The following is a 25,325-nucleotide window of genomic DNA, read 5'->3' on the forward strand; positions in this document are numbered from 1 at the left end:
TGTGGCGTGTTTTTTTTTTCTTCAAAGGGTTCATCACAATCATCGTTATCAACTTGACTACGCTTGCTGCAAGGCAGATGCAGCTCCCGTGTTCCACTAATCGACATCGTCCCGTGCTTGCTGCGGGCACGTTATATACCAACAGACTTTTTGACCCATCTACCCACATAACGTTCTGCCTCCCCGTAGAGCGTGTGGCTTCTCTAGGAATCTAGTCTGTTGGACTTAATGACCAGCGGTTACCTCGACTACCCGCTAAAACAGCCAACTCCCTTTTCAATGAGACTAAGAAAAAAGCAGTTCTTTGGTAGTCAAACTATTGCCATGGTGATAGAAGAGCAACAGTCAGAGTCCCACTGTGAATGTGTTAATGTAGTGAGGCCTATTCCAACTGTTTTGTGTCTGCTTCTGTCACCAAACGACATAAAACTTATATTGCAGCCAAAATCTTTGTAGTTCACTATCGCTGGTATTTAGGTGTAAAACTTGGTGTTGCCTCTCACCAATTAGAACAAGTAATTCGGCCTTGAATTGACCACACAAATGTAGTCTAAATGACTGCGAATGATTAGTACAGCAGTATTGTTTTACGCCATATTTAACGCCGTGTTGTGCTTTCGTCTGTGCCGATGATTACAGTTGCAGAGCGAGAAGTTCTTCCTGGAAACAGGCACAATGTCCTAGTCTGTCAGCAGCGTTTTCCGAAGCTGTGATTGGAGGCTGACAAAATGCTTCAACTTTCCTTCTTTCTTTTAGTTTAACCATTGCTGGTTTTATCGCTCGCCGTTTGGGATCACTTCTTCAAAAAATATAGATAGGGGACCAATGACATAATTTCCAAGTTCTTCCTTTAAAACTATACAGGCGCAAAGGAAAGAAGGATTGCATTGGCAGCGAGAACTTAAAAAAAAACACTAACCGACAGGCAGGTGTAATAAATTTGGCATACTGCTCTTTTCATTCGAGTTTTTCGCTACAAGATAACGTCCCTTGGTAAGTACCAAGTTGCCAAAAAAATTGTACAGCGTAGCGATGATAACAAAGCAACTAGGCCGCAAATGAAAGAAGTTGGTTGTGGTTACGTTGGTTGTTTTGGTCCCGATTGCTGACGCAGAACCGGTCTGATGGATGTGCGTACGCTTTAGTAAAGCAGGTGCCGCATTTGCCCCATTTTCAGTACACCATTGTTTTGTTTGTTTTTTGGTGGGGGAAGGGGGATCACTTCATTTTGGTTATGAAAGTTTTATCGAAGACACTCATGCGTGTATTGTTTCCATAAAATTTATCCCAGTTTTGGTTTCCGGGTTCGCCTGTTAGAGAACACAATTAACACACCGATAATGTAATCAGAAGACAGAATATTTTCTCTGTAAGTTCATATTTCTTCTGAAGAGTGAGCCGTTAATATATAAGTTTTATATTGACATTCTATTGTTTTTACACAATTATTTTAGACTTTTTCACTTAACACTGCCTTGTGGCTGCTGCACCATAGTCTTTGTTACCAGAATTTCGAATTGTTAAATTCATTATATCCGTTTTGTGTAACGTTAACTTACAGTGTGCAGTCAACTATTTTCAGACTATAGTACAGAGAAACGTAGACATCTTAACAAGTCACCTTTATTTACCTTCAGATATGGTAACAGCAGAAATCACGTGCTTTGAATTCAAACCTCCCGACTTCACGTATGAAGACGTCACTGAAGATTACCTATTAGGCTTTTTTTTTTTTTTGTTATGCCGTGCCAGTAATTACCGAACAGCGCGAGCTTGTGGGCTGGCTCAGTTCCACGAAACAGGCACAACGGACAAAAAAAAGAGAGAGAGAGATGGAAGAGGCGCTTTATTGAATTATAGGTAGTGGTAGGCCACAATTACCGAAGCCCACCGTGGAGTCTGAAAGAGCAGCCTGAGCTTGTTAGCACATATTATAAGGGGAATAGCACACTCTTGCTTTCTGCACCTTCGCCATGAGTGGGCGCCGTTTAGCTTATTATTGTGTGATATAAAATGAAACATCGGCACATTCATTGAGTAAATATTGGAGAGGTCAGCGTGGGTCATCCACTACTCGGCAAAAAGGAATGCGTACAAAAAAAGACACTGCACCTCGGCTAGAACATACGATGTTTTTATAGCCGTCCTTGCTTGCTTCGCAATCACTGACATCCCCTAATCGACTGGAATAAACAACATGGCAATGACAATAGCGAACACTGGCTGCCTCTGAAGACAGCTCTATATCGGTGTATTCAAAGACCTGTTCCGGGGCCCCACTCGCCGGCCATCCGTATCTCGGGCCCATCGGCTGCGTTCAATATCCGCTCGCGTGCCGTCGCAGTTTCGATGTCGACCTTCGGCCGTCCAGTCGGAGGTGGGCGAGAGGGGAAGGGATGGGGTCACTCCCTTGACCTCTGAGACCACGACCCGGGCGCCACCGTCTAGGAGCCGTGTAAGCATCGTACATGTCGTTTTGTATGATTTGATTGTTTGCCTCATTCCATCGCTATTTGCCTTGTTTGTTTTTTTTCGTCTTTTGTTATCCTGCTGTGTTTGCACCGAGAATTGCGAGGGTGACCCCAATAAAAGCAAGCCCGTAAGTGGGGGCGAGGCCTCTTCTGGGATGGGGGCTGTGACTGCCGTGGGGTTCGTTTTCCAGAACGAGGTGGTTGCGGATGAATTCGTAGGTGGCGCGGTGAAAATAGGCGTTAGCCAGATAAACGGGCAATTCGGCGATTCAACCCCTCAAGGTTTTCAATTTTGCATGCACGTGTACACACGGACACATACCAACGCCCGCGCCCAAAAAAACAACGTGTGGTTAACCTTCCGCGAAAGAAATTGCTGGCTATGCTCCTGGTGGTGAGAATTCCATGTAGTGGGCTACCACCCCGTGTACAAACACTTATCACGAAGATGTATGCGTGAATTGTGTGTCACACTTACTTCCTTTCCTTTCTCTTGCTTCCTTACAAATATAAACCGGGTGTGAAACACTTAACTGCACATAAGTCACTGCGTAAGTCATCAATGCGGAGGCGGCCGGGTGGGAAAGAAAAACGCCATAGGCTCTTTGGCATTACGTGAATTTAGGTGTCTAAAAGCAATCTAAGGTAATTGATAGAACTGGAACATGTGAGCCAGTATAAAAAAACACCGAAATGATATCTTTGTTATTTACCGTGACAGTTGGTTTTTCTCTTTATTTGTAGCGCTTTTTAAAACATTAACAAGGCTTTTATCTCTAACTGTAGAAGTTCACTATTACACTAAGGAACAACTTCGTAGACGGTTTTGAAGTCATAAGCGTTGTACCTTAAAAAAACTAATCACCTCATCTATGAGTTTTAGATTCTGGGGTGGGTGATTTCGGGACGGCTTAATGCTCTCCCATAGTGGAGTACCTAGTACTCCGAATCGTTAAGCACTTTTTCTTAACACACGCTCCTTTTGTGTTCGTCTGTGAAAGACGTGTGAAGCATTGTTTTCAGTTCTGCCTGGTTCTGGTTGGTTGATGTTCGCGTAATTTTGCACAAACGTCATATAAATACTATGTAAATACGTAACGTATACATATTTACATTTTATTTGTGTGTTCACCGTTTACCATGTAATGTACTTATGTAAACATATAATTTTGTAACACTTTTTGGTGTGTGTGTGTGTGTGTGCATTTCGTGTTCCATCGCGATGTTCTGTTGGACTGTAATTGATGTTCACTGTTTGTGAGAATAAATTTCCCTAAACAACAGCTCTTAAAGTCGAAACTGAAAGCATGTTTTTAAGTTATCTCTTTTCGAGGGAAATTCCCTCATTACTTTTTTTGCATAAAGCAAGGCGCGCTAAGTCCAAGGAAATCTCTCATAATTTTTATGTTGCTCAAAAGAACATCTGTTTGAATATATTTTGCTAAATAGGAGAATAAAAGTGTCGAAAATGAGTGGGCTGTTTTCTAAAACTTCAACCCGTCATATCGTCAACACTTTTGTCGGTTTGCAAAAAGTGAAAAATGAGAAACGATTTATGCGGCATCGCGTTAGTAACCCTATGTCAAAAGCTAAACCCCTCGGGACTGCTTTAAGCTATCCCATAGTATACAGTACCAAGTGCTTTAAATCGATAACCAATTTTTCTAAACACACAAAATCTTTCTGTACTGTTCATTTTTTTGTAGTGGAACCGCTCGGTGCTCTCCCATAGATGAGTAAGAAGTACTCGAAATCATTCAACATTTTTTCTAAACACAGTTACTCAAAATTATTAACCACTTTTCCTAACCACACTACGTTTTTTTTTTTGGGGGGGGGGGGGGGCGAAGCTCTTTAAAGCGGCACCCGTTCGTTTCTCGTCGTAGTACGTAACATGTCTTACGCTTTGACCTGCAAGGCGGTGCGGGTGGGAAATTTCTCCTGTGCGTTGTTAAACAATAAAAAATTCGCAGCGTGCGCGTTAACTAAAATCGAAATTCTCCTGTCTCTCAATCCCCATTAGCAGCCATTAGCATGTACATTGAGCGCTATCTGACAGGAAAAGGTTGCTACGTTATACTCGCTGGGCGTAACCTCCTTGGTTTTAGAAAGGTTTAGCGAGCGTGGGGCCGCAGTGCCATGAATACAGTGAACTAGTATATACCATGAACTCGAGGTGGTTAAAAGTGGGAAGCAGACACGAAGTGCCGTAACAAAGTGTGCGTGTGCCATCTCTCGTTTAGTCCTTGGAATTTCCGCTGGATGGCGGTGCTTCTATATGCGGAATATATGATGAAAAGATGCGAGATGGTGGTACTTGGAGTGTTGACTAGATGGACGAACGGACACACAGACAGATGCATGGACGGACGCACGGATGGCTGCACGGACAGATGGACGCATGGGCGGATGCATGGACGAACGCAGGGACGGACGCACGGATGGACGTGCGGGCACACGAACAGACGCACGCACGAATGGGCAGGACGGTCACACAGATGGATGCATGAACGGATGGAAGCAAGAACGAATGGACGGACGGATGCTTCGCCCCATTCTCCATCATTCACCCCGTGGATATGCTGCCATTTTTTTGCACGCTGATAGCATAATAACTTCTTACGTAGTTCGATCGCCCTATAGCGCACCATTACCAGCAAAGATGTGGACGAGAGCATCGCAATACACGAAAGCAATCATCTTCAGTTATTTTAGATGCGCAAATAAACCGAAACAACCGTTAGCAAAGCCAACCGATGGTGAAAAATCACACGTCCTTGTTCTACTCGCTCGTCTATTTTTTATTTTCTCTCTTTTATATTTACTACGCCAGAATTCTCTCTTATAGGTGAGAGCCGTTACCAACGAGACGGTATCAGGCACTAGTGCTGCTGAACATTTTTACACGACCGAAGTCAGCTTGAATATTCTTTGAAGAACTGTCCGTACCTGAGCAGTGCATCTCCGCGAACGCCACAGTACAAAATAACGTTCGGTGTTTAACGCCGCCGAGAACGTTAAGCGAAAGCGGAGCCATCGGAGGGAAGTGAGCGAGCGAGCGTGCATACGATCCCGAGTCTGGTCCACCGATTAGATGGACCAGAGTGGACGCTTGTTCCGAGCGTTCCAAGGGCAAACTCATCTTATGCCCATCTCACTTCGCCTGCCCGTCGTACGACTAGAACAATCCTGCACAACTGGGCGCCCTGCGCGTTTTCACTTGGGAGTATGTGCCCACGCGCTTTAGAGATACATGCGAGGTTTTGTATGTTTGCTAATGCGTGAGAGGCGATTCTGTAATAGCTCGTTGCTGCTCTCTACGTGGGGCTGGGCTGAGGAGGCGGCGTGACCTACATTGTGGATGTACCGCTTAAGGACGAGGACGGAGCGACTTTCTCGCGGGAGTGGTTTTTTGATAAGGCGGGGGAACCTATTATTAGCCTCAAGGTTTGGATAAGTGAAAATAGTGCTTTTCTCAACGGCAACTGCGCTGGGTAACGATGCACGGTCGTGGCCACGAAATTATTTGTTTTAACTGAAAGCCTGGGTAATGAAAATTAGATTTTAAGTTTACAATTGCTATGGAGCCTCGTTTGGAGGAACCTAAATATGCTAAATATGTTTTATTAATTTGTGTGTAGTATTACTTTTCTGTTTGATAACTTTTTTTCTTTCGATGTATGGCATGTGCGTTTTTGGTTAGTATAGCTTGTTTAAATTTTTTGTTCTGATGCAAAGCATATGCGTTGCTGGTATAAACTGTCCTGTGTTTAATTTGATTTTGCTGTTTTCCTTGCCACAGTTGCCATGGGGATATGGGGCTTTGTCAAGCTGTCTTATACAGCTTTTTCCTCTGTCCCAGCCACTTACTGTACAACTTTACGCGGTAAATAAACTAAACTCAAACTCAAACTCAAACTTTACTTTGCAGAGTCGTGACATTGGAGAACTGATGCATAGTTTGTTCGTATCGAACATTTGCTGCTCTTAATGAAGCATACCTAATATAGTGAGATGCAAAGGCAATCTTGCTAACGTTGCACATGACACTAAGGGAAACTGCTTCCCATCAATTTTTACCACAAAACAAAAAGAAAAACACCTTGGATATTCGATGTTGACTGCGTCAATATATATATTTTTTTGTTCCGCTCGTTTAAGGCACAGCTCCATTTATGTTCAGGTGCAGCCCCGTCTATCATATTTTTATGTAGAGTGGCGAAACATGAAAACTTCACTCAGAGAAAGAGCAGGCTGTTCTGAAATAAAAATAGACACAGATTGAAACAAGAAAGCAATGTCGCAGCTACAACAGCGGATAGCAAATTTTCTCGTGAGTAGGTGTGGGAACAACTGCAAACTGCAAGCATCAACAAAGTGCGCATCTGCGCCATCGCGCTCATGGCCTTACGGACCTACTTCATCCAGTCTCATTAAGAAAAAATTATGGCGTAGTGTGCACTAACCAGCTGAACTTGCAGTAGGGATTCTAGGAAGCCTACTGAGTGGAGCCAGGTTGAGATGGAGATGGGAACGGGGCCGACCAAACTGCGCTGTTTCGCTCTACTCTTGAAGGGGATGGTGAAGTGATCTTCATGTTTTTACTGAACACTCACAAAAAATTACGTATGATACTTAAAGCTTCCCGAAAATGTCAAAGCCGAAGCCAAAGCGGACACTGTATGTTGACCTGCTTTTGAACATTCTGGTGTACTTTCTACTGGTCTGTTCTGGTTGTAGTGGCCTCTCCTTCCACCAACTGTGCATTACCTGAATGACTGCGTCATAATCTGGCCACTTAACAGTTTCGCTTCTTCCATAGTCCCTTCCTCACGAAGGCGGTTGCGACGAGCCCTTGTTAGGAGGCTTTAGTCTCCTACACCGTGGCGTACTTTCTCGTTCCTCGCGACGAGAGCGTTGTAACGTGACCCACTACCCGTAATTTTAGTCTATTTTACTCGCGTGACAATCATGAGAGGGCCAGCAGGCTATATACCCAAGGAGGTTTAAAAAAATGGCATATCTTTAAAACCTCTTTGGCTATACCCTTCGGTCCCGTCACGAGCTTAGCCGGGTGCGCGTTTTACCGCATTTTTAAATGCGTAACATTTCTTAGTGAACTTCAGTGACATTGAGCGTACCTACCTACCTACCTACCTACCTACCTACCTACCTACCTACCTACCTACCTACCTACCTACCTACCTACCTACCTACCTACCTACCTACCTACCTACCTACCTACCTGCCTATCTATCTATCTATCTATCTATCTATCTATCTATCTATCTATCTATCTATCTATCTATCTATCTATCTATCTATCTATCTATCTATCTATCTATCTATCTATCTATCTATCTATCTATCTATCTATCTATCTATCTATCTATCTATCTATCTGTTTATCTATCTATCTATCTGTTTATCTATCTATCTATCTATCTATCTATCTGTCTATCTATCTATCTATCTATCTATCTATCTATCTATCTATCTATCTATCTATCTATCTATCTATCTATCTATCTATCTATCTATCTGTTTATCTATCTATCTATTTATCTATCTATCTATCTATCTATCTATCTATCTATCTATCTATCTATCTATCTATCTATCTATCTATCTATCTATCTATCTATCTATCTATCTATGTATCCGCCTACGAGCTTTAGCTCTCCTGGTCGTTTCGATAATGGTATTGATACCAAACTTGATATGGCATGACGTGACTGTGTGAAAGAAAAAATTTTGACTATAACATTGAAAGCATGAAATGTATGTCATTAATGTCATGATTTACATATCATGGTCCTGCAGCTCTTGCGGTGGTTTCGTTCACATGGCATGTTGCAAAACTGCTATGATATGACATGACTGCATGGCGAACACAAGCGACAGACACTAACATAAAATTCCACACATGCGTGTCATGTAACAACATGACTACATGCCACACTCATGATGCGCTCGCGGCCATTTCGCTAGTGTCACATATAACAAATTTGGTATTATGGTGCGTGAATGGATGAACAAGGTATCTGACGGGTGCAAACATGATAATCATGAGATGCGTGTCATGTGACAACATGACTACATGCTGCGCTCATTATGCGCTCGCGGCCGTTTCGCTATCTTCACATGTACAAAACTCGGTATTGCGCGACATAAACGACATAGGTAAAAAATGACAGATGCAAACATGGTTATCATGGCATGTGTGTCATGTAACAACATGACTACATGCCACACTTGATTGATTGATTGATTGATTGATTGATCCATTGATATATGAGTTTTAACGTCCCAAAACCACCATATGATTATGAGAGACGCTATAGTGGAGGGCTCCGGAAATTTCGACCACCTGGGGTTCTTTAACAGAACGCAAATCTGAGAACATGGGCCTACAACGTTTTCGCCTCCATCGAAAATGCAGCCGCCGCAATCGGGATTTGATCCCGCGACCAGTCGACGAGTATCTTAGCCACTAGACCAGCGGCGGAGATACATGCCACACTCATGGTGCGCTCGTGGCCGTTTCAATAGCGTCACATATACCAAATTTGGTGTTACGTGGCGTTAGTGGTTGTCGAAAAATATGACTGGCGCAAACATGATAATCCTGACACGCGTGTCATGTAAGAACATGACAACATACCACGCTCATAGCGTGCTCGAGGCCGTTTCGCTAGTTCCCCGTATACTAAATTTGGTATCACGGGACGTGAATAGATGACGAAAGTAAATGACGCATCTAAACATGATAATCATGACACGGAAGTCATGTAGGGTATCATTTACTACCACCTCGTAACGTTGTGCTTATTTTAAAGTGACACATCAACCTTTTTCATTCGTGCTTTGCATATAATCGATTCCGACTGCACGTGGGGTCTGCCAATTTTTTCAGGACCAAATAAACGGTTGTTCACTCACTCACTCACTCCCTCACTCACTTACTCACTCACTCACCCACGTGAATGCTGCTACGAAAAAGTAGACGCACAGCATGGAGCGATCTCGTGACTTTTTATGCAAGACGCGAACTGCAGTCGTTGTTTACGATTTTCTTTGAAAGCCACTTCTAGTGTGTGTTTAGAAAAAGTGGGTAACGATTTAGAGTACTATAGGTACTCTACTATGGGAGAACATAAAGGCGTCCCGCAATCCGTAAAAAATCCCTGGGTGATAGCCACTTCTAGTAAAGCTTATCAATGTGCCCACATTCACTTTTGCTTAAAAGGCGTTTCGCTCGTCTGCCGTTTCATGATAGAGCATCTGGAAAATACCAAGGGTTTTTTTTTTCGCCTTTCCTCAAGACAACGTAGAGGAGGGACTTTTCAAACGCCTAGCGATATATGTACCAAAGGCGCGCGCAAGAAGTGTTTGTTGCAATGACATGTAGTTCTTGGTCACCGTTACGGCAGTGATGCCAACCCTAGGGATTTATCCCTAGATCTAGGGGTTTTTTGTCTCTTTTAAAGATTTGGCGTCTTTTTTGTGAAATCTAGGGATTTTTTAGAGTGTTGAAATGAAACGCTATGCAGCTTAATGACTGGTGTTGCTGAGTAACCACGCGTTTTAATAATAAGTAACTGCAAAGAATGTAATTTTTTGCTAATTTCTATTTTTCATTTCTAACTTTCCTTCGCTATTTCTATTTTTTTCGTTTAAAAGAGCATTGGTGTTGTGCAAGCCGAGAGAGGGTGACTTTGGTTCTGTAACGCGAGCATTGAGAAAGTAATTTCTTTTTCTATGGCGCGAGGTTCTCGCAGTAACAACCTCTGATGTGTGCTGTCGAAGGAACTTGTCCGAACTTGTCGTCGCGAGTGACAACTTTTCTTCGCAAGTGAAGTGCAACTGTGGAAACTCTGAGGTGTGCTGTACACTCGAAGGAACTTTTCCGAACTTGTCTTCACGAGTGAATACTTGGCTTCGCGAAAGAAAGTGCAGTTGTGACTTACAGTGCACGGAAAACCGCGCGAAATTCACCTCCGCCGCGCACCTTCACTGTGCAAAGTGAAGGGGCGTTCCATGTGAAATGGCAACTTCTGGACGAAGAGACTTTGGGCAAGGTGAGCCGAGTAGAAAGAAAGCAAAAGCATACGATCAAAAATATTTGACGAGATGGGAAGCTGAACCAAAGTACAAGGAATGGCTAGCAGCGAGTAAAAAAGGGCCCCTGTACTTCTACTGCAAGCCATGCAACGCTCATTGCAAAGGTGGAAAATCGGAAATCGACCGCCACCTCGCAAGCTCCAAGCACAGGAACAGTGCTGCAAGCTTGCAATCGACCCGCACGCTGACATCTACGCCCACAGTAAGTGGGCAAACTCAGCTAGACAAATCTGTCAAAGAGGCGGAAATAAGGCTTGCAGTGTTCCTCACAGAGCATAACCTGCCATTTAATGTCATGAGGCATTTAGTTGACGTTGTCAAAGCAGCATGCGATGATTCCCAAATTGCAAAGAATGTGAGTGATGAATGCCAACGGCGACGTAGTGGATGCGTTTCTTGACTTGGTACCAGGCAGCGACGGAACCGCCCAGTCTCTCTTCAGCAGTCTGAAGGCAGTCTTTACTAGCACAGAAATTCCATACGAAAGAAACTTGATCGGCTTCGCGGCGGACGGAGAAACGTGATGATGGGTGCTCATCATTCCGTCGCATCGATGCTGCAAGCACAAATTCCAGGAATTTTCATTCTGAAATGCATTTGCCATTCCTTCTTCTCTGTGCCTCCTACACGTGCAAAACACTACCGACAGGAGTGGAGGATCTGGCCCGCGATGTGTACAACTACTTCTTCCAAGCAGACGTCTGCATACCAGGAGGTCCAAAGGCTCGCAGAGGTGAAGCCACATAAGCTACTGCACCCGAGCCAAACCAGGTGGCTGTCCCTCCAAGTTGTTGTTACCCGCCTACTTGAGCAGATGCCGGCCTTGATTTCGTTTTTCAAAAAAAGCAGCCACTGAGGACCACGTGCTTGCCGCAGATGCCATTCTTGAGAAGCTTAGCAACCAGTCGACTAAGCTTTACCTCGAGTTTCTTGAGTACGTGCTGCCTTTTTTTACAAACCTAAACAAAGAAATGCAGTCCGAGGAAACCAGAATCCACTTGCTGCACGAAAAGGTTTCGGGCACGCTAAAATGCATGCTCGAATGCTACATCAAGCGGGACTACTTGGAGGCCACGCCGTTGTCCGATGTGCAGTACAAAGACCCCGCCAAGTTCCTGCCACTAGAGGAAATATATCTCGGAGCAAAGCCAACTGCAGCGCTATCCGGTGGCACACACGGCCTAAACGATGACCAGATTCACAACTTTAGGCTGCGGTGCTTAGAGTTTTTCATCGAAGCCGCTCATCAGATATACTTGCGGTTCCCCCTGAAAAGTCACCAGTTGAAGAACCTTCGAGTCCTGGACCAGAAAGTTGTCATGGGAAAGACGATTCCATCAATCGCGCCCCTTGCGGTCTCATTTCCCCTGATCGTGAGGGAAAATGAAGTGAATGAACTGGACAGGGAGTGGCGTCTCCTCCGCAACATGGACTTGAGTGAGCACACTGGCTTGACTGCGAGCCAGTTTTGGCACGCCGTATCCCAGATGCGAAGAGGCGACGGATCACAAGAGTTTCCCCTGTTGTCAGCGTTTATGAAAAACATTTTGTGCCTGCCACACTCCAGCGCTGCGGTCGAACGTGTGTTTTCGCAAGTAAATCTGCTGAAAACAAAGCAAAGAAACAGGTTGTCAACAGACGCGTTGTGCGGCTCGCTGCACGCAAAAAGAACCTTGACGGACAGCTCCTGCTACACCTTCCAGATCACTCCATAGCATTTGAAGCGGATGAAGAAAGAAATGTATGGTGATTAAGACTTCAAAGGGTTACGTGTCACGATGTCCAGCATTTTCGTCGTCCTGCAAGCCTCGGCCGGCTGCCTCAGTAATTTGCGCATACAGAGACGAGACTGTTGCAAGAGCATTTCAAGAGGCGTTGCTGTGAAACCAGAGTCGTCTGCTCGAAGAAGCGAATTCACATCGCTCCACAAAAAATATTGAAAAAAAGAGCTGCAGTTGCTGCTAGTAAGCTATATCTTAACTCTAATGAGATTCAGAGCAAACGAGGCGAAGAGCAAGCTGCGTTTAGACTAATAAAGGTGAATACCAACGTGCGAAAAGAAAAAAAATGCAATCTGGGGATTTTGTCTGCTATCTAGGGATTTCTGAGGGGTCATTCTAGGGATAAAGCGTTGCCTCAGGTTGGCATCACTGCGTTACGGTTTGCCTTTTCAGGGGGTCTACGGGACGGCCATAGTATAGAGTACCAAGTACTCTAATTCGTTATCCACTATTTCTAAACTCATTTTTGTCCATAGGGTGTGAGGCCCACGGGATGGCTTTGGGCACCATGTACTAAAAAATCGTTAACCACTTTTTCTAAGCAAACTTTGCCGCCTTAGCCGCTTCCGTTCTCGGTAAGCTCCATAGTGGACTGCACATAGTACTCTAAATTGTCAAACTTTTTTTTTTCCGAACACAGTACATCGTACTTTAAATCGTCGAACATCTGTTCTCAGCCGTCCTTAATACATTCTGGAACCAACGTACAGGGAACGGTGTAAGAAACAAACAATCTTACACCGTGGTACAGAAATAGCTTAAAGGCTCATTCACACTGAATGCGGTGCGGCAAAGCGGGCAAGCGGTCTTTTCGAACAAGGCGGCGAATGCGTGCACCTGTTCCGACCGCACGCCTCCTTTGGATCGTCGCGCGGCCGAGGAGGAGGGCATCTCGCGTTTTTGCGCACGTGGCGCTATCACGTGGCGACGCTTTCCCCAAAGGTACACCAGCGCTGCCGCCGAGCCTCGACCACGTGGTGTTCTGATTGGCTGCGGCCATAAAGTTTATCACAGTCATCCTTAGAGGGAAAGCCGGCGCTAGTGAGCTGCTGGATGCAAGGGAATGACGGGATACGTGAGCTTCGAACTTGACTCAGATTTATATTCGTCAAATACGCGTTTGCATGGCTTCACGTTAAAATGGCTGAAAAAAGCACATAATAAGCTACTCATTTTTGTCATTGCACAGAAACATGTTGTATTCAACACTAGAACATTCTACGTTGATGTGCAAATTTACGAAGAACAAGAAGTAACCAACGGCCGTCAAACTTGGCAGGCAGACGACAAAGCGAGAGTTCTTTCTGCCACGTTTATGTTGTCTGCTTCTTTCCTTCGCCGTTTCGTTGTGCCGTCAAGGTGAGCGGACTTTTATTTTAAAATATAATACGCGTGAATGCGATCCGCTTAAAAACGTTATGTTTTAGAGAAGCTTTATTTACGCAGTCGTATTTGCTTTTGAGCCGAAGCCTCGCTCAACAACAGCCACCACAAGCCTCGCAGACACATATACCGTCATTCCCAGCGCTCCAACATCGCCACTTAAGAAATTCGCATAGACGGTGGCGCCACACTTCGCTCTAGGTATTTGTGAGAAACTCTATGGCTGCGGCAAAGCGGCAAGCCTCGGCAGGCGGTGAGAAATTGCTCCGAGAGCGGTCGATCGCCCATGCCGCCTCGAAGTTCCCGCCAACCTCGCCGCCTGGAAAGGAGGTTTTCACCGCTTTCCGCATTGTCGCTTTACCGCTTTGGCCACCTCGCCTTCAGTGTGAATGAACCTTAAGGCTGCTCCACAGTACAGAACGTCGTACTCTAAATCATCGAACCTTGTTTCTAATCGTCAAGCATAATGTAGCCGATGTAGCCATGCCATTTAACTTATAGGTTGCAGTGAATAGAAGTACACTAGTGTTATAACTAAAATTTTTATAACATTACTAAGCTTTCGAATGGACAAAAACATTGAAATAAGACCATATTTTCTTTTCTTGTTCTCTATGCCATAGTTGAGTTACGAAAAATGATTCGCTCATTCATTTATGTACCGCAATGCTGAAGAGAATGGAGAAGACGAAAATAATAAATAAGCAACAGAGTATAGTTAGTAAACAGGAACAGTGAACACATTTCTGAGAGATTAGTAGGCTTCTGTTTTTACACTGAAACAGAGTGAACTCAGAGCGATAACCAAGGACATGGGACACACAAAGCGGTGATGAAGTAAGCGGGTCGTGAAGCACTTTTATCTGGTATATGTCATGAAATAAACTCCATACGCAAAAATTTCGATGCGAGAGGGAGCAAAAAAGCTAAATTTTGTGACCTTTATAATAGCAGTATACGGTTGTACTCAGAAAGAGTTCTATATTCTTCCTGTCGATATTAGATAATATTTATGACCCTAGGAATGTTCATTACAACTGACGGGCTATATATATTCAATGCTGCAGTTCAAAGTTAAAAAGGCAGAATTTTAGTGTTTCGGGGGACGAATAACCTTGAATTTTCTGATATTTACTCCCGTAAATCATATTTCTCACTGGTGGCGCAGCAACTATATCGTATTAGTATGGGTTTAGTGCGCCTGTATTATCTATGCAGAAATCAATTATTCCCCAAGAATTCAGAGCATTCTCCCCACACAAGACAGTGAAAGTGTTAAACGTTGAAGCAGTTTTTTTTTACTTGAAGCCGCGAAGAAAACTTGGCTACTACAGTCGCGGACTATTTTTCTTAGCAATGCAGCGAAGGATACAGAACCTGATCGCTCGTATCCTACCGCTACTTAGTGTAGTCCTACAGCCGCGTCCTTATTTTCAACGTGAAGTGTGAAAAATACTGCCTTGATTTTATTGTACGTAGATCTTTAGCCTAGGATGCAGCTTACACCAGTAATATATTCGTAGTTGTTTTAATTTACTCGTTGTCACTTCGAGTTTTTGAACGCGTGAGAAAACAGCTTCTTTTACGTGTGGGCGAAGCGGGTTTCGCGGTGATGTGAAACAGTGATCGTGCACATTAACACTTTCCACAACGGTATACGGAACGCATTACATATATAACCGACTACTTCGCGTAGTGGTACATGTGCGGAAGCTCCGCCCTTGCAGCTTTCCCTTCAGTGCCAAGAAAAGAGTTGACTGTTGGGTGAGTCGGTATTGTGTTTAGTTGCGCACTCACGACGGTTCCTATGCTAAAGAAAGATGTCCGCAAATACAGATTCAACGTAATAACAGACAAGCTTTACTTGAACAATGACATTTGTTTTGCGTGGGGATGCTTTGGTGCGCATCAAACTTTTTTATAATGCTCAATAGTGTACCATCGTCCACCATTGTTAAAAAGGCACTTGTCTAGTCTGTTTTTTTTTATTTGAGATTGAGTTGTAAGTTACGTAAAGTATCACAGGAATCGCTTACGCCATTCAACAGAACGACCCAGGGCTGGAACTTCATAGGTGCCTGGCCATATATATAATAAAGACACGCGTATATGAAGCGATTTGTTGCAATGCTTTATGCTTTCTCGGCTGGTCTTGAGAGAAGTGTTAGGCTCACGAGAGGGCTTTATGCTGTCCTATAGTAAACTACAAAGTACTCAAAACCGTTAACTGCTTGTTCTCCTGGTAACACTCAAGTAAAGGTCACTGCATATGCAGATGATATTAATCTATATGTACATAATGAACAGCCGATACAGCATGCTCTTGATACTTTTCATTATTTTGGCATTGTCTGCGGTGCAAGGTTACAATTTTCTAAAAGCCGGTATATCGTTATGGCAACCCTAGCGGTCATACCAGCATCACGTAGCCATTACAGTGGTCTCCTAACATTACAATACTGGGCGTTACTCTCACTGCATTTGGTGTACAGGACAGCATCTGGTCATCCATTCTAAGAACTCTTCAAAGTGATCTAAAAAAATCCAGGTGTGCATTTCAACTTCCTCTCTTGGAACCTCGATACTTATCTCAAACGGTCTAGCTGAAAAAAATTTGGTACCTTTACCCTACAGTAAAACCACCACTCCACGTCCCCAGGAAAGTGCAGAGCTGCATCAGTTCTTTTTTTTTTTGTCTAGTGGCACAGAATTGTTATTTCGTTTGGTGTTGGCTCAACCACAAGATCAAGGTGGTTTTGCATTCCCCGGCGTTTCCGTCACGGCTTCTACCTTGAGCCTCCGCACTTTACTGCGAATACTAAGCAATGATGGCATGCCCGCTCAGACACTGGCTCGCTACCATCTGGGGCCATCACTACGTGTCTTCTTGCCGGATAGCCAAATAAACCAAGGTCCCCAATCAACTGAATTACCATCTTTGTATCGATCCCTTCTGGCATTTCACCGACGTTTGGAGGCTACGTGCCCAGAGATAGAAGTGGCCGCATCTAAAGTGGTGCACACAATGTCCACCCTCCTACGGCTCTTGGCAAACTAGAGGAGGCATTGCCCTTGGGGGCCCCATGCAGCATTGTCAATCTATAATGAACCGCCTTTGGAAACCAATAACGGCAGCAGTGTTGCCAGGGCATCTCCGGGACTTTGGCGGTTGGGCTGGGGCTCGCTCCCCACTCGAGATCGGTTGCAAGTATGGTAGGTGGTTTGCACGTCCACTTGCCCCAACTGCGTCATGGCTGGGACCAATCGACATGTCACGATTTAATGAGTGGTCTCCCGCCTTTTTTAGCGTGCGGTTCTTGCTGGTTTTCGGGGACAGGGTTTGCGAACTTTCGTGTCCAACGGTCGATTTCCATGCGGGTGTTTTTCGGCTATTTTAATAGTTGTGGGGCTGTTCAGCCTTTGGCAAAACCGACGCGAGGCAGTGGCTGCGAATTGTCGCCGGCGTGCTTTGTGGCCTGATACTGGGCCGAATGAGACGAGAAATCTTCGTGTTCCTCTCTGAGGAGCTTTTCTTCCTCGGAGAGCACGAGTTTATGGGTCATTGGTCGTGCTCTTTCGTCAATTTTGAATACGAAAGGATAAAACTCATTTCTCGACCGATATGGTGTGTAGCAGCGCCCGTTGAGTATACTTATTCATGATTTCGTTTGCACCCTATTGTTTCATTGCATCTATTGTATCAAGACATCGCATTGAGTTTTTGTGTACATGTATGCCAACACTGTCTTGTATATTAGAGCAATAATGTCTTTATTGAAATGTAGGGATGTTTATCGCAGTACATACATGTGCCCAAGTGTATGTATCCTTATTACTGGGATGTTATGAAACCTTCGTTTCCTCTAGATAGCGTAAATATACTTTTTCTACACAAATCGTATCGGGCTGTCCCTGGGCTAACGGGCACCCACCATAGCAAGCCAGCCCCCGAAGAAGGCGTTAGCTTTCGATGTTGGTGTTCATGAGGGGACTAGTCCTGAATACGCCGTCAACGCAACGTCTTCAATAGTAAGAATCGAAGAAGTGCACTGTGTTCAACATTTTGGAGGCCGGAACTACCAAGTTACCACCAACAATGAGGCCGCACAGGCCCACATCATAGACACGTCGTACCTCATCATCCGAGGAGAGCGCGTTGCCATCGTACTCCTGGGACCCCAAGTTACTCAAGTTACCGTCTTGTTCCTACCATGCGGCGTCCCCAATGAGGCCCTGGCCCAGGTGTTGTCTCCCTACGGGAAAGTGCTCCACATGACCAGAGGGCTGATGGGGTCGCGTCCGACCAGTACCACTAGGACGCGCTACGTCAGCATGGAGATAAAGTTGTCCTCCCCTGTGCCAAACTATCTGAAGGTGAGAGGTCACCGAGTGGCCTGCGACTGCAACGGTCACTCGGTTGATTCATACCGGTCCCTCCTTATGTGCAGCAGGCCATAGAGATTCCTTTAAATACACTAGAGGAAACTATGGCGCTGGTGACTATGGGAGCTGCGACGCACTTTGAAGGCCTGAAATACCAAGTTACCACCAACAGTGAGGCCGCAGAGGCCCAAATCGTAGACACGTCACACCTCATCGTCCGAGGAGAGCGCGTCGCCACTGTACCACTGGTACCCCAAGCTACTCAAGTTACCATCCTGTTCCTGCCGTGCGGCGTCCCCAGTGAGGCCCTCGCCAAGGCGTTGTGTCCCTACGGGAAAGTGCTCCACGTTACCAGAGGGCTGATGGGGTCGCGTTCAACCGTTACCACTGGGACGCTGTACGTTCGCATGGAAATGAAGTCGTCCTCCCCTGTGCAAAGCTGCCTCAAGCTTGCAGGTCACCGTGTGACCTGCAACTACAATGGTCACTAGTTGACTGATACCGGTCGCACTTTGTGCAGCAGGTCATTGATTTACCATTGAATACACTAGAGGAAACTTTGGCGCTGCTGGTTATGGGAGCTGCAACGCATGGTGCTTCATACAGCATGGTAATCTTGGGTAGCACACACATGATTGAATATTGGTTTTTCCAACTCTGGCATCACGTGGCCTGATCTTACTTTGCCTCAAGACGAAGTTCTGTAAAAGTTAAGCAATTACGCATCCCCACTTTGACCTTTTTAGGCTCAGCACTTCAAATCGGTTCACGAAGTTCACAACCATCCGTTCATTTATTCAGAACGAAGCCGAAACTCGACAATAAACAAAGCCACAAGTGCATCACAAGCCCGCAAGCATGAAGACCATATAAGAAAATTTGTGCACTACCCATAATTCTCATAATGACTCAACGATCGTAGCACCAGCGTCCCGTCTAGTTAATTTTAGGAAACTCTATGCAGAAGGCTTGCGGTTCTTCCAATCCCGGAGGCAGTGTGCAAAACCACACTATGATCAGTTTCCTACATGAGGTGCAACGCTGCGAAGGTAGGTTATAGCAACACTTCTTGCAGTAAATGTGTTGGCGCCGAAAAACTGCGCAATGATTTCACGTCTCGTATTAGGATTCTTTTTTTGTTTTCGTCTTTAGAGTAAGGGATGAACGAACATGCTTTGAGCCTAAGGTATAAAAAAACCTTGTTATCAACGGTTGCGAATAAGTTGTTCTTCGCGTCTCTTGGCTTCGCGTTTTGAAGTTTCACTCACAGGTCGTTGCGGTGCATCCCACACGTTCTCGTGCTTGGCTCGCGCGAGCGTTCACCAAGCCAAGTGCCAGAGGCGCGGCGCGTACGCCAAATCTTGATGGCCAAGCCTTCAACACGAAAGCGCCTTGTGCCGGGTCCACCAAAACGTTTATGACGTAATTCCGTGACGGAAATACGTCGGCAAATGAAACCCGATAAACCGACAAAAACACAGGGTTCGCAAGAGTCGACCCACTCGACGATGTTGGCAGGTGGGCGTTCAACCCATTGCGCCACTACCAGAGTCGTGAAGCACGTTACACCATCGCGCATTTTATTTCTCCCACAGAGCTCTTGGCAGGCCGGTGTCGACGTCTGAAAAACGAAAAGTGAAGCTTTCCATGGCTTCCGCAGTTATCTCAGGCATGCCCCATTGCCACTACTGTCCCGTTCGGCGTGTTTCCGAAAAAAGTGTAGTTCTGTCAACGTTATAGGACACATCGCGCAGGGGCGCTTGTAACCCAAGATATACGGTACCCGAGTCTCACTCATGACTCTCACCTGGCTCGCACCACGTTCAGCGCTCACTTGGTAGCATGTACAACCGGCCTAGGGGAAACAAACGACCCACGTTGCGTTTCTCTTGGCGTTTTAGGACGCTTTGAAGAAGTGCATACTGAAAAAGCCCCTAAATGTGCTTAACAATTATGCCTTTATTTTTATTGCGCGCTAATTGTGGCTATCTTTGCGAGAGATTCACTTTATGTGGAGTCTAGTTATATATTAACAATTTAAGCTACCGCAGCTATAGATGTTAAATCATAGTCACGGACGTCAGTCACAGGAACAGAGATTACATCAACGTAAATGGGTCAGCATCAAGGACTGCCAAACAACAGTAGACATTGTACTATAGTCGATTACAAGCTAAAAATAAATACACGATCTGCCCCCAGTGCTGTAGCACGCCTGTCATTCATCTATGCAACAGAGCAATGATTTCCGTTCTAACTATTAGCACATTCTTGCTGGTAATGTAAATATTAGGCACATTATAAATTAGAAGTTCGCCATTTATTGTTAAAATGTTAAGCTTCGCAGAGTCATGTTGGAGTTTTCAATAAAATTTGAGAAGTAAAATTTTTCCACCGAAAACTAGCGAAATGAACAGGATCTTATACGAGCAAGTTATACGCCTGGAATCCTTGAAACGTGCCCGACGTCACATAAATAACCGACTGCAATTGGGTGCAAATTCCGCCTGGGTTGGACGGCGACCACTGTGGGTGGAGCCTAAATTTATTTATAGGCTGCAACATTTCTACGCACTGAAGGGAAAGTTACGGTGACGAAGCCTCTGCACATGTAGCACTACGCGAAGTAGTCCCGATATGGCGCGTGCCTTGTAACGGCGGGGGAAGTGACGGAGGCACACCAACAGAGTTTCATGTAGACGCAGACGCCGCTTAGCATTTGAGGCACACTCACGCATCCGGAAACGCTGTAACGTCGACTATATGAATCTATCTTGCTGGCGTCTGTTGCAGCATCGTAAAATATGTCTACGTAGGAAATAAGGGAGGGATTTTTATATTTCACGTTGAAAACAGGGGTGCTATTGTGGAACTACATTTGCATGTGGCAGGATGCACGTGATTTGGCTCCGTATCCTTCGCTTCAATGCCAAGAAAAGTCGACCCGAGTGCCGCTATAGCTTTACACTGTGCCAGGCATATGAGAAAACGACTGCTGTACCTTTCAACGGAACGCGAGTAGTGGCAGTTCACGGTACGCGTTGCATTATATATTTTTCGCAAATCCCTTCCATAGCTAACGCGCTTCCCTTCGTTGTGTCGGTCGCTCATAATATGTAATGACCGCAACAGCGTGTTCTGCAACAATGTTTCACTCTATCAAACGGCTTTCTCAGTTCATCCTTGAAACCTTTCAATGGCGATTTCTGGCACGTTTATATGCCTGCTTCGTGACCGCGCTGTTAGACGCGTTTACTTACGCAAGGAGGCGACAATGAGCAAGTGTATACTGCCCGCGTCTACAGCGCATAGCACATCGACTTGTACAAAAGCACCGCGGGCGGGAGTGGAGGAGGGGGCGAAGTACGATAGGCAACACACCGATTCTCTCCCTCTTTCCCCTCATCCACCACCATTACCGCCAACTTTTCCGTGCAACAATGACGCTATAGAACAATGTGAGGATCACAACAGGTTGTTCATATTTACAGGGCAACGGCGCGTTCCGTCGTTACAACGCATTCGTGCGCGTCGGGGAAAAAAAAAGAAAGGCAGGAACTCAAGGGCATTTTGACGCTGAGAGCACCGAAACAATGCTGAAAGTTAGGGGGTGGGTTCAGGGGGAACGGCGCGTTGTCTTTTGAAGCCGCGGTTTACACCAGTTAACGCTCGGCGCGGCTCTGCTTTGTATAACGTTCACCGCTATCCCGCCTTTTGTCATTCGGGTATAGTTGGGTAATTCGTTACGTCGAAGACGAGCTCTCGGGCAGACGCAACGCATGCGGTCGTTCTGGTTACGTCAGGGAGTAACAACGTCTGATTTCATGTGACGGTCAGCACAGCCGCATGCACTGTCCGTTGGCCCTCGTTGGAACGTTAGCATACAGCATTTTTGTGACCCATCACCCGGTGCTCGCTGCTTCCTCGAAACTGTGTTGAGGAAGAGCGTGAGCGGTGGCGATGTACGCGGCTGTATTAGTAAACAACTTTATTAAGGCAGCTGACGGTTTCCTAAGTAGCGAGGCCTGCCAGGCCATGCTTGGTCAGCGCGTTTGATGGCCCGGATCTGGGTGTCCAGGCTTGTATACATATATAGTCGTGGGGATTTTCTCCAAGCCCTCACTTAAAGAGGACTGTCCTGGGAGCTTTGGTGGGCGAGTGTCCTTGCTGCATCCCCAGATGATGTGGTCCGAGGTTGCGGTCTGTGTTTTGCAAAGGGTGCACGTAGATGTGAATAAGGCTGGGTATCTGTGTCTGTATATGTACGGCAGAGACGGAGAGTACGTCAAGACGAGCGGTGGAGGATATGTGGTTCGTGAGCGGCCCGTCAAAGAAGCCGCTCCTCGTACGACTGTCGTTGAGAGAGAAGATGAGAGAGACATCAACAATTTTACCTTTACGCTGCGTAGTTGAAATCCAGACTTTGTCCCAACTTCGAGCACTGGAGAGAGAGAGAGAGAGAGAGAGAATAAAAAGAAATTGGGGACATAAGAATTAGTGGTGCGAGGACTGAGGAAACAGTCAAGGCTGTCGCCATACCCTCCTCCTCAACCTTAATTTCCTTTTCCATGCATTGCTATAATACAGAAAATTTTCCATGCGTATTAGGAAATTTTAAGTGAGAAATCCCAACAGCTCTGCACCATCTCATTCGCTAAGCACTAATTAACTATTTTCTCATTACCTATGCACCATCTCACTATGTGAAGTTTTGTTCAGCTATAATATACATGTATTTGCTATGCTTCTTTCGCTGCCCCTAACACATTTTCTTCCAACTCACGTGATGTATCCCATATTATGCATGACTGCGCAGTTTTTACCCTCTTCATTTCCCATTTCCTCGCGTTTACATTGCCTCCTCGCCTTAAATTTCCCTGCTCACCCCCATGCTATACTATACTATACCATACCAGGCTGTGCAATGTTCTCTATTTCTCTTTCTTCATAGTACGTTATGAAGGGCAGGATGGTTCATCGTTGAGACATTCACCGACTAGCTTAACATGATGTACATACTATGAGAGTCTATTTAATCAATTGATAATTATTTAACATAATAATATTATTACTACTATTAGTAGTATTAGTAATAATAATAATATAATAATAAAATTATACGACAGAGGAAGAATTTGTCGCCCATTTCACAAGGAAAAAATACACATATCAGGCCTGCTACAGCCACATACGGCTTGAACGGCAGGGCCTATCAAAGGCGGAAAACAGCAATCGTTGACGTTCCTGATGTAGTAAAATACAAAAAGAAAAAAAAAACGGCTCAGGAAAGAGAGCCACTACTTTGCTTAAGACGATAATTAAATGATGATAAAGTTTTTAATTTATGTCTAGTCCGGATTTGTAGTACACTTGGGGGCATCTTGTTGACGTGCAGAGCAACGAAGTATAGTCTCGTATTTTTTTATCGTACCTCGCAAGACACCTACTTCTATGGTGGGCCATTTACAGTTTCACCTTCTACTCGGGCGTGCCCTCGATCACTTTTGCTTCTTGCCAACGAAACTGTCTTTTCCCTATAACTTTTTTTCGTTCTCTCGCCCTTAGCAACGCAACATTATGGTTCTCATTCTGTTCGAAGCCAGGCACAGGAGCTGTCGAATGGTTGCCAGGTAGCGACCAGTGACGTTATAGCCAGGCTCGGCGTAAAGTCTATGCGATAAAGACAAAGGAAGAACTCACATAAACCCCTATGCATACACCTAAGACAACGGACAGCAGCTTAACATTCGACTCTACTGGTCAGTCTGCCCTCTCTTTAGAGCTTTCGGCAGCTCACGTGGCTTTACAGCGACAGTCTCCGAGATCAGTCCACGTTTGACCGAGCGACTATGTCGTGATCATGTGTTGATGATTTTCAAGATTAATGCGTGTTGACAACGACGCCACCGACCGTCAGTTTTCGTGTTTGAGGAGACATATAAGGCCTTCGCCTTTAAGATTATGTCGTCAAAAATTCAATAACACCCGCGTGCTTAGGCATTCGTGCGCCTCAAAGAGCCATAGGTGGTCAAGATTACTCTGTAGTCACCCGCAACTGCTTGCCTCATAAACATATCGTGGTTTCAGCACGCAAAAGCACAGAGAATAAAATTCACTCGATCAAAGCAAACAAACATAAAGCACTAAGGAGGAGTCTTCCCCAGGACACCACGAGCACTACAGGTTTTATAGTACGCTCTGCCAGCCTACGTTAATCAACGATGTTGGAACTGCAGGTCAGAGTCCCCCCCACACACCTAAGTTTGGGAGGTGGATACAAGAAAATAAGTGACAATGGGTCTTTATATAACGTTCCTGCCACATCAAACTTTGTCTCGGATGTTTCCCAGAAGCGACACAGTGCGGTATATAGGGTAGAAGGCAAGATGTGGTATTTGATGCAGGGTCAAAAAGTGCTCGTCTGAAAGCCACAAAGTTGTCGCTTCCGCTATCTGTAGGATAGTGATTTGCTGGCAGGTGAGTAGGTTAGTCGTTTTTGCCTTCAGGGCTGCGTGGTATTTCGACGACAGAACATTGGAAAGCTCTGGAGTTGACGGCACACTGCAGTCTTCTCTACACTCGCAGCGGAGGAAAACTTCTGGCGGCGGCGGCACCACACTCAGAACTTGGTCGTAGGTTCCAAATCTGGCCACGTGGTTTGTATTCCAGCGGCAGTGGCTGTGCGCCAACACTTGTGAGCTTGGGCTTAAAGGGATGCTCCGCTAGCAGTCGAACGCGATCCTAATTCGGACACCAAAACCAACGGTGCGTGATATCATGTGTTAGCAGTTCTCGCATGCAGGAAGCCGCCGCATTCTCGCAGGGTTCCCCGGCGTAACCGTCGAGACGCAACTTGATGACTGCATATATTCAGGCAGCAAGAGGGTCCTGCCTGGCACCCTGCTACCTCCGCCGGTGCTATAATAAAGTTAACTTCTCTCTCTCTCTCTCTCTCTCTCTCTCTCTCTCTCTCTCTCTCTCTCTCTCTCTCTCAGGCTTGTATCATTCGAAACTGCCCACACCAACATCAGCATGAACCCAGAACGTAACAGAGGCCATAGCGCGTCGGTTTATTCGCTTTATTGCCTATAGGATGCAATAAACCTTACTACTCAATAAACAATCGTAGTGAGTGATGTTCTTGTTCCTTCCATGTGCACTTCCAGTTGAGTGCTTCTGGTTT

At 45.4% G+C, this 25,325-nt stretch overlaps 1 protein-coding gene across 1 annotated transcript in view; it reads right to left on the reverse strand.

Annotated features, from left to right (window-relative positions):
• Window positions 1–25,325, reverse strand: part of LOC119165049 (prolyl 4-hydroxylase subunit alpha-2) — a 379,434-nt gene that overhangs the window by 188,527 nt on the left and 165,582 nt on the right. The window contains exon 3 of the mRNA XM_075873660.1: window positions 22,537–22,583. Coding sequence (XP_075729775.1) covers window positions 22,537–22,583 — 47 coding nt within the window. The remainder of the gene's footprint in view (window positions 1–22,536; window positions 22,584–25,325) is intronic.

The sequence above is a fragment of the Rhipicephalus microplus genome, chromosome 9 (assembly GCF_043290135.1).
Source record: "Rhipicephalus microplus isolate Deutch F79 chromosome 9, USDA_Rmic, whole genome shotgun sequence".
NCBI lineage: Eukaryota > Metazoa > Arthropoda > Arachnida > Ixodida > Ixodidae > Rhipicephalus > Rhipicephalus microplus.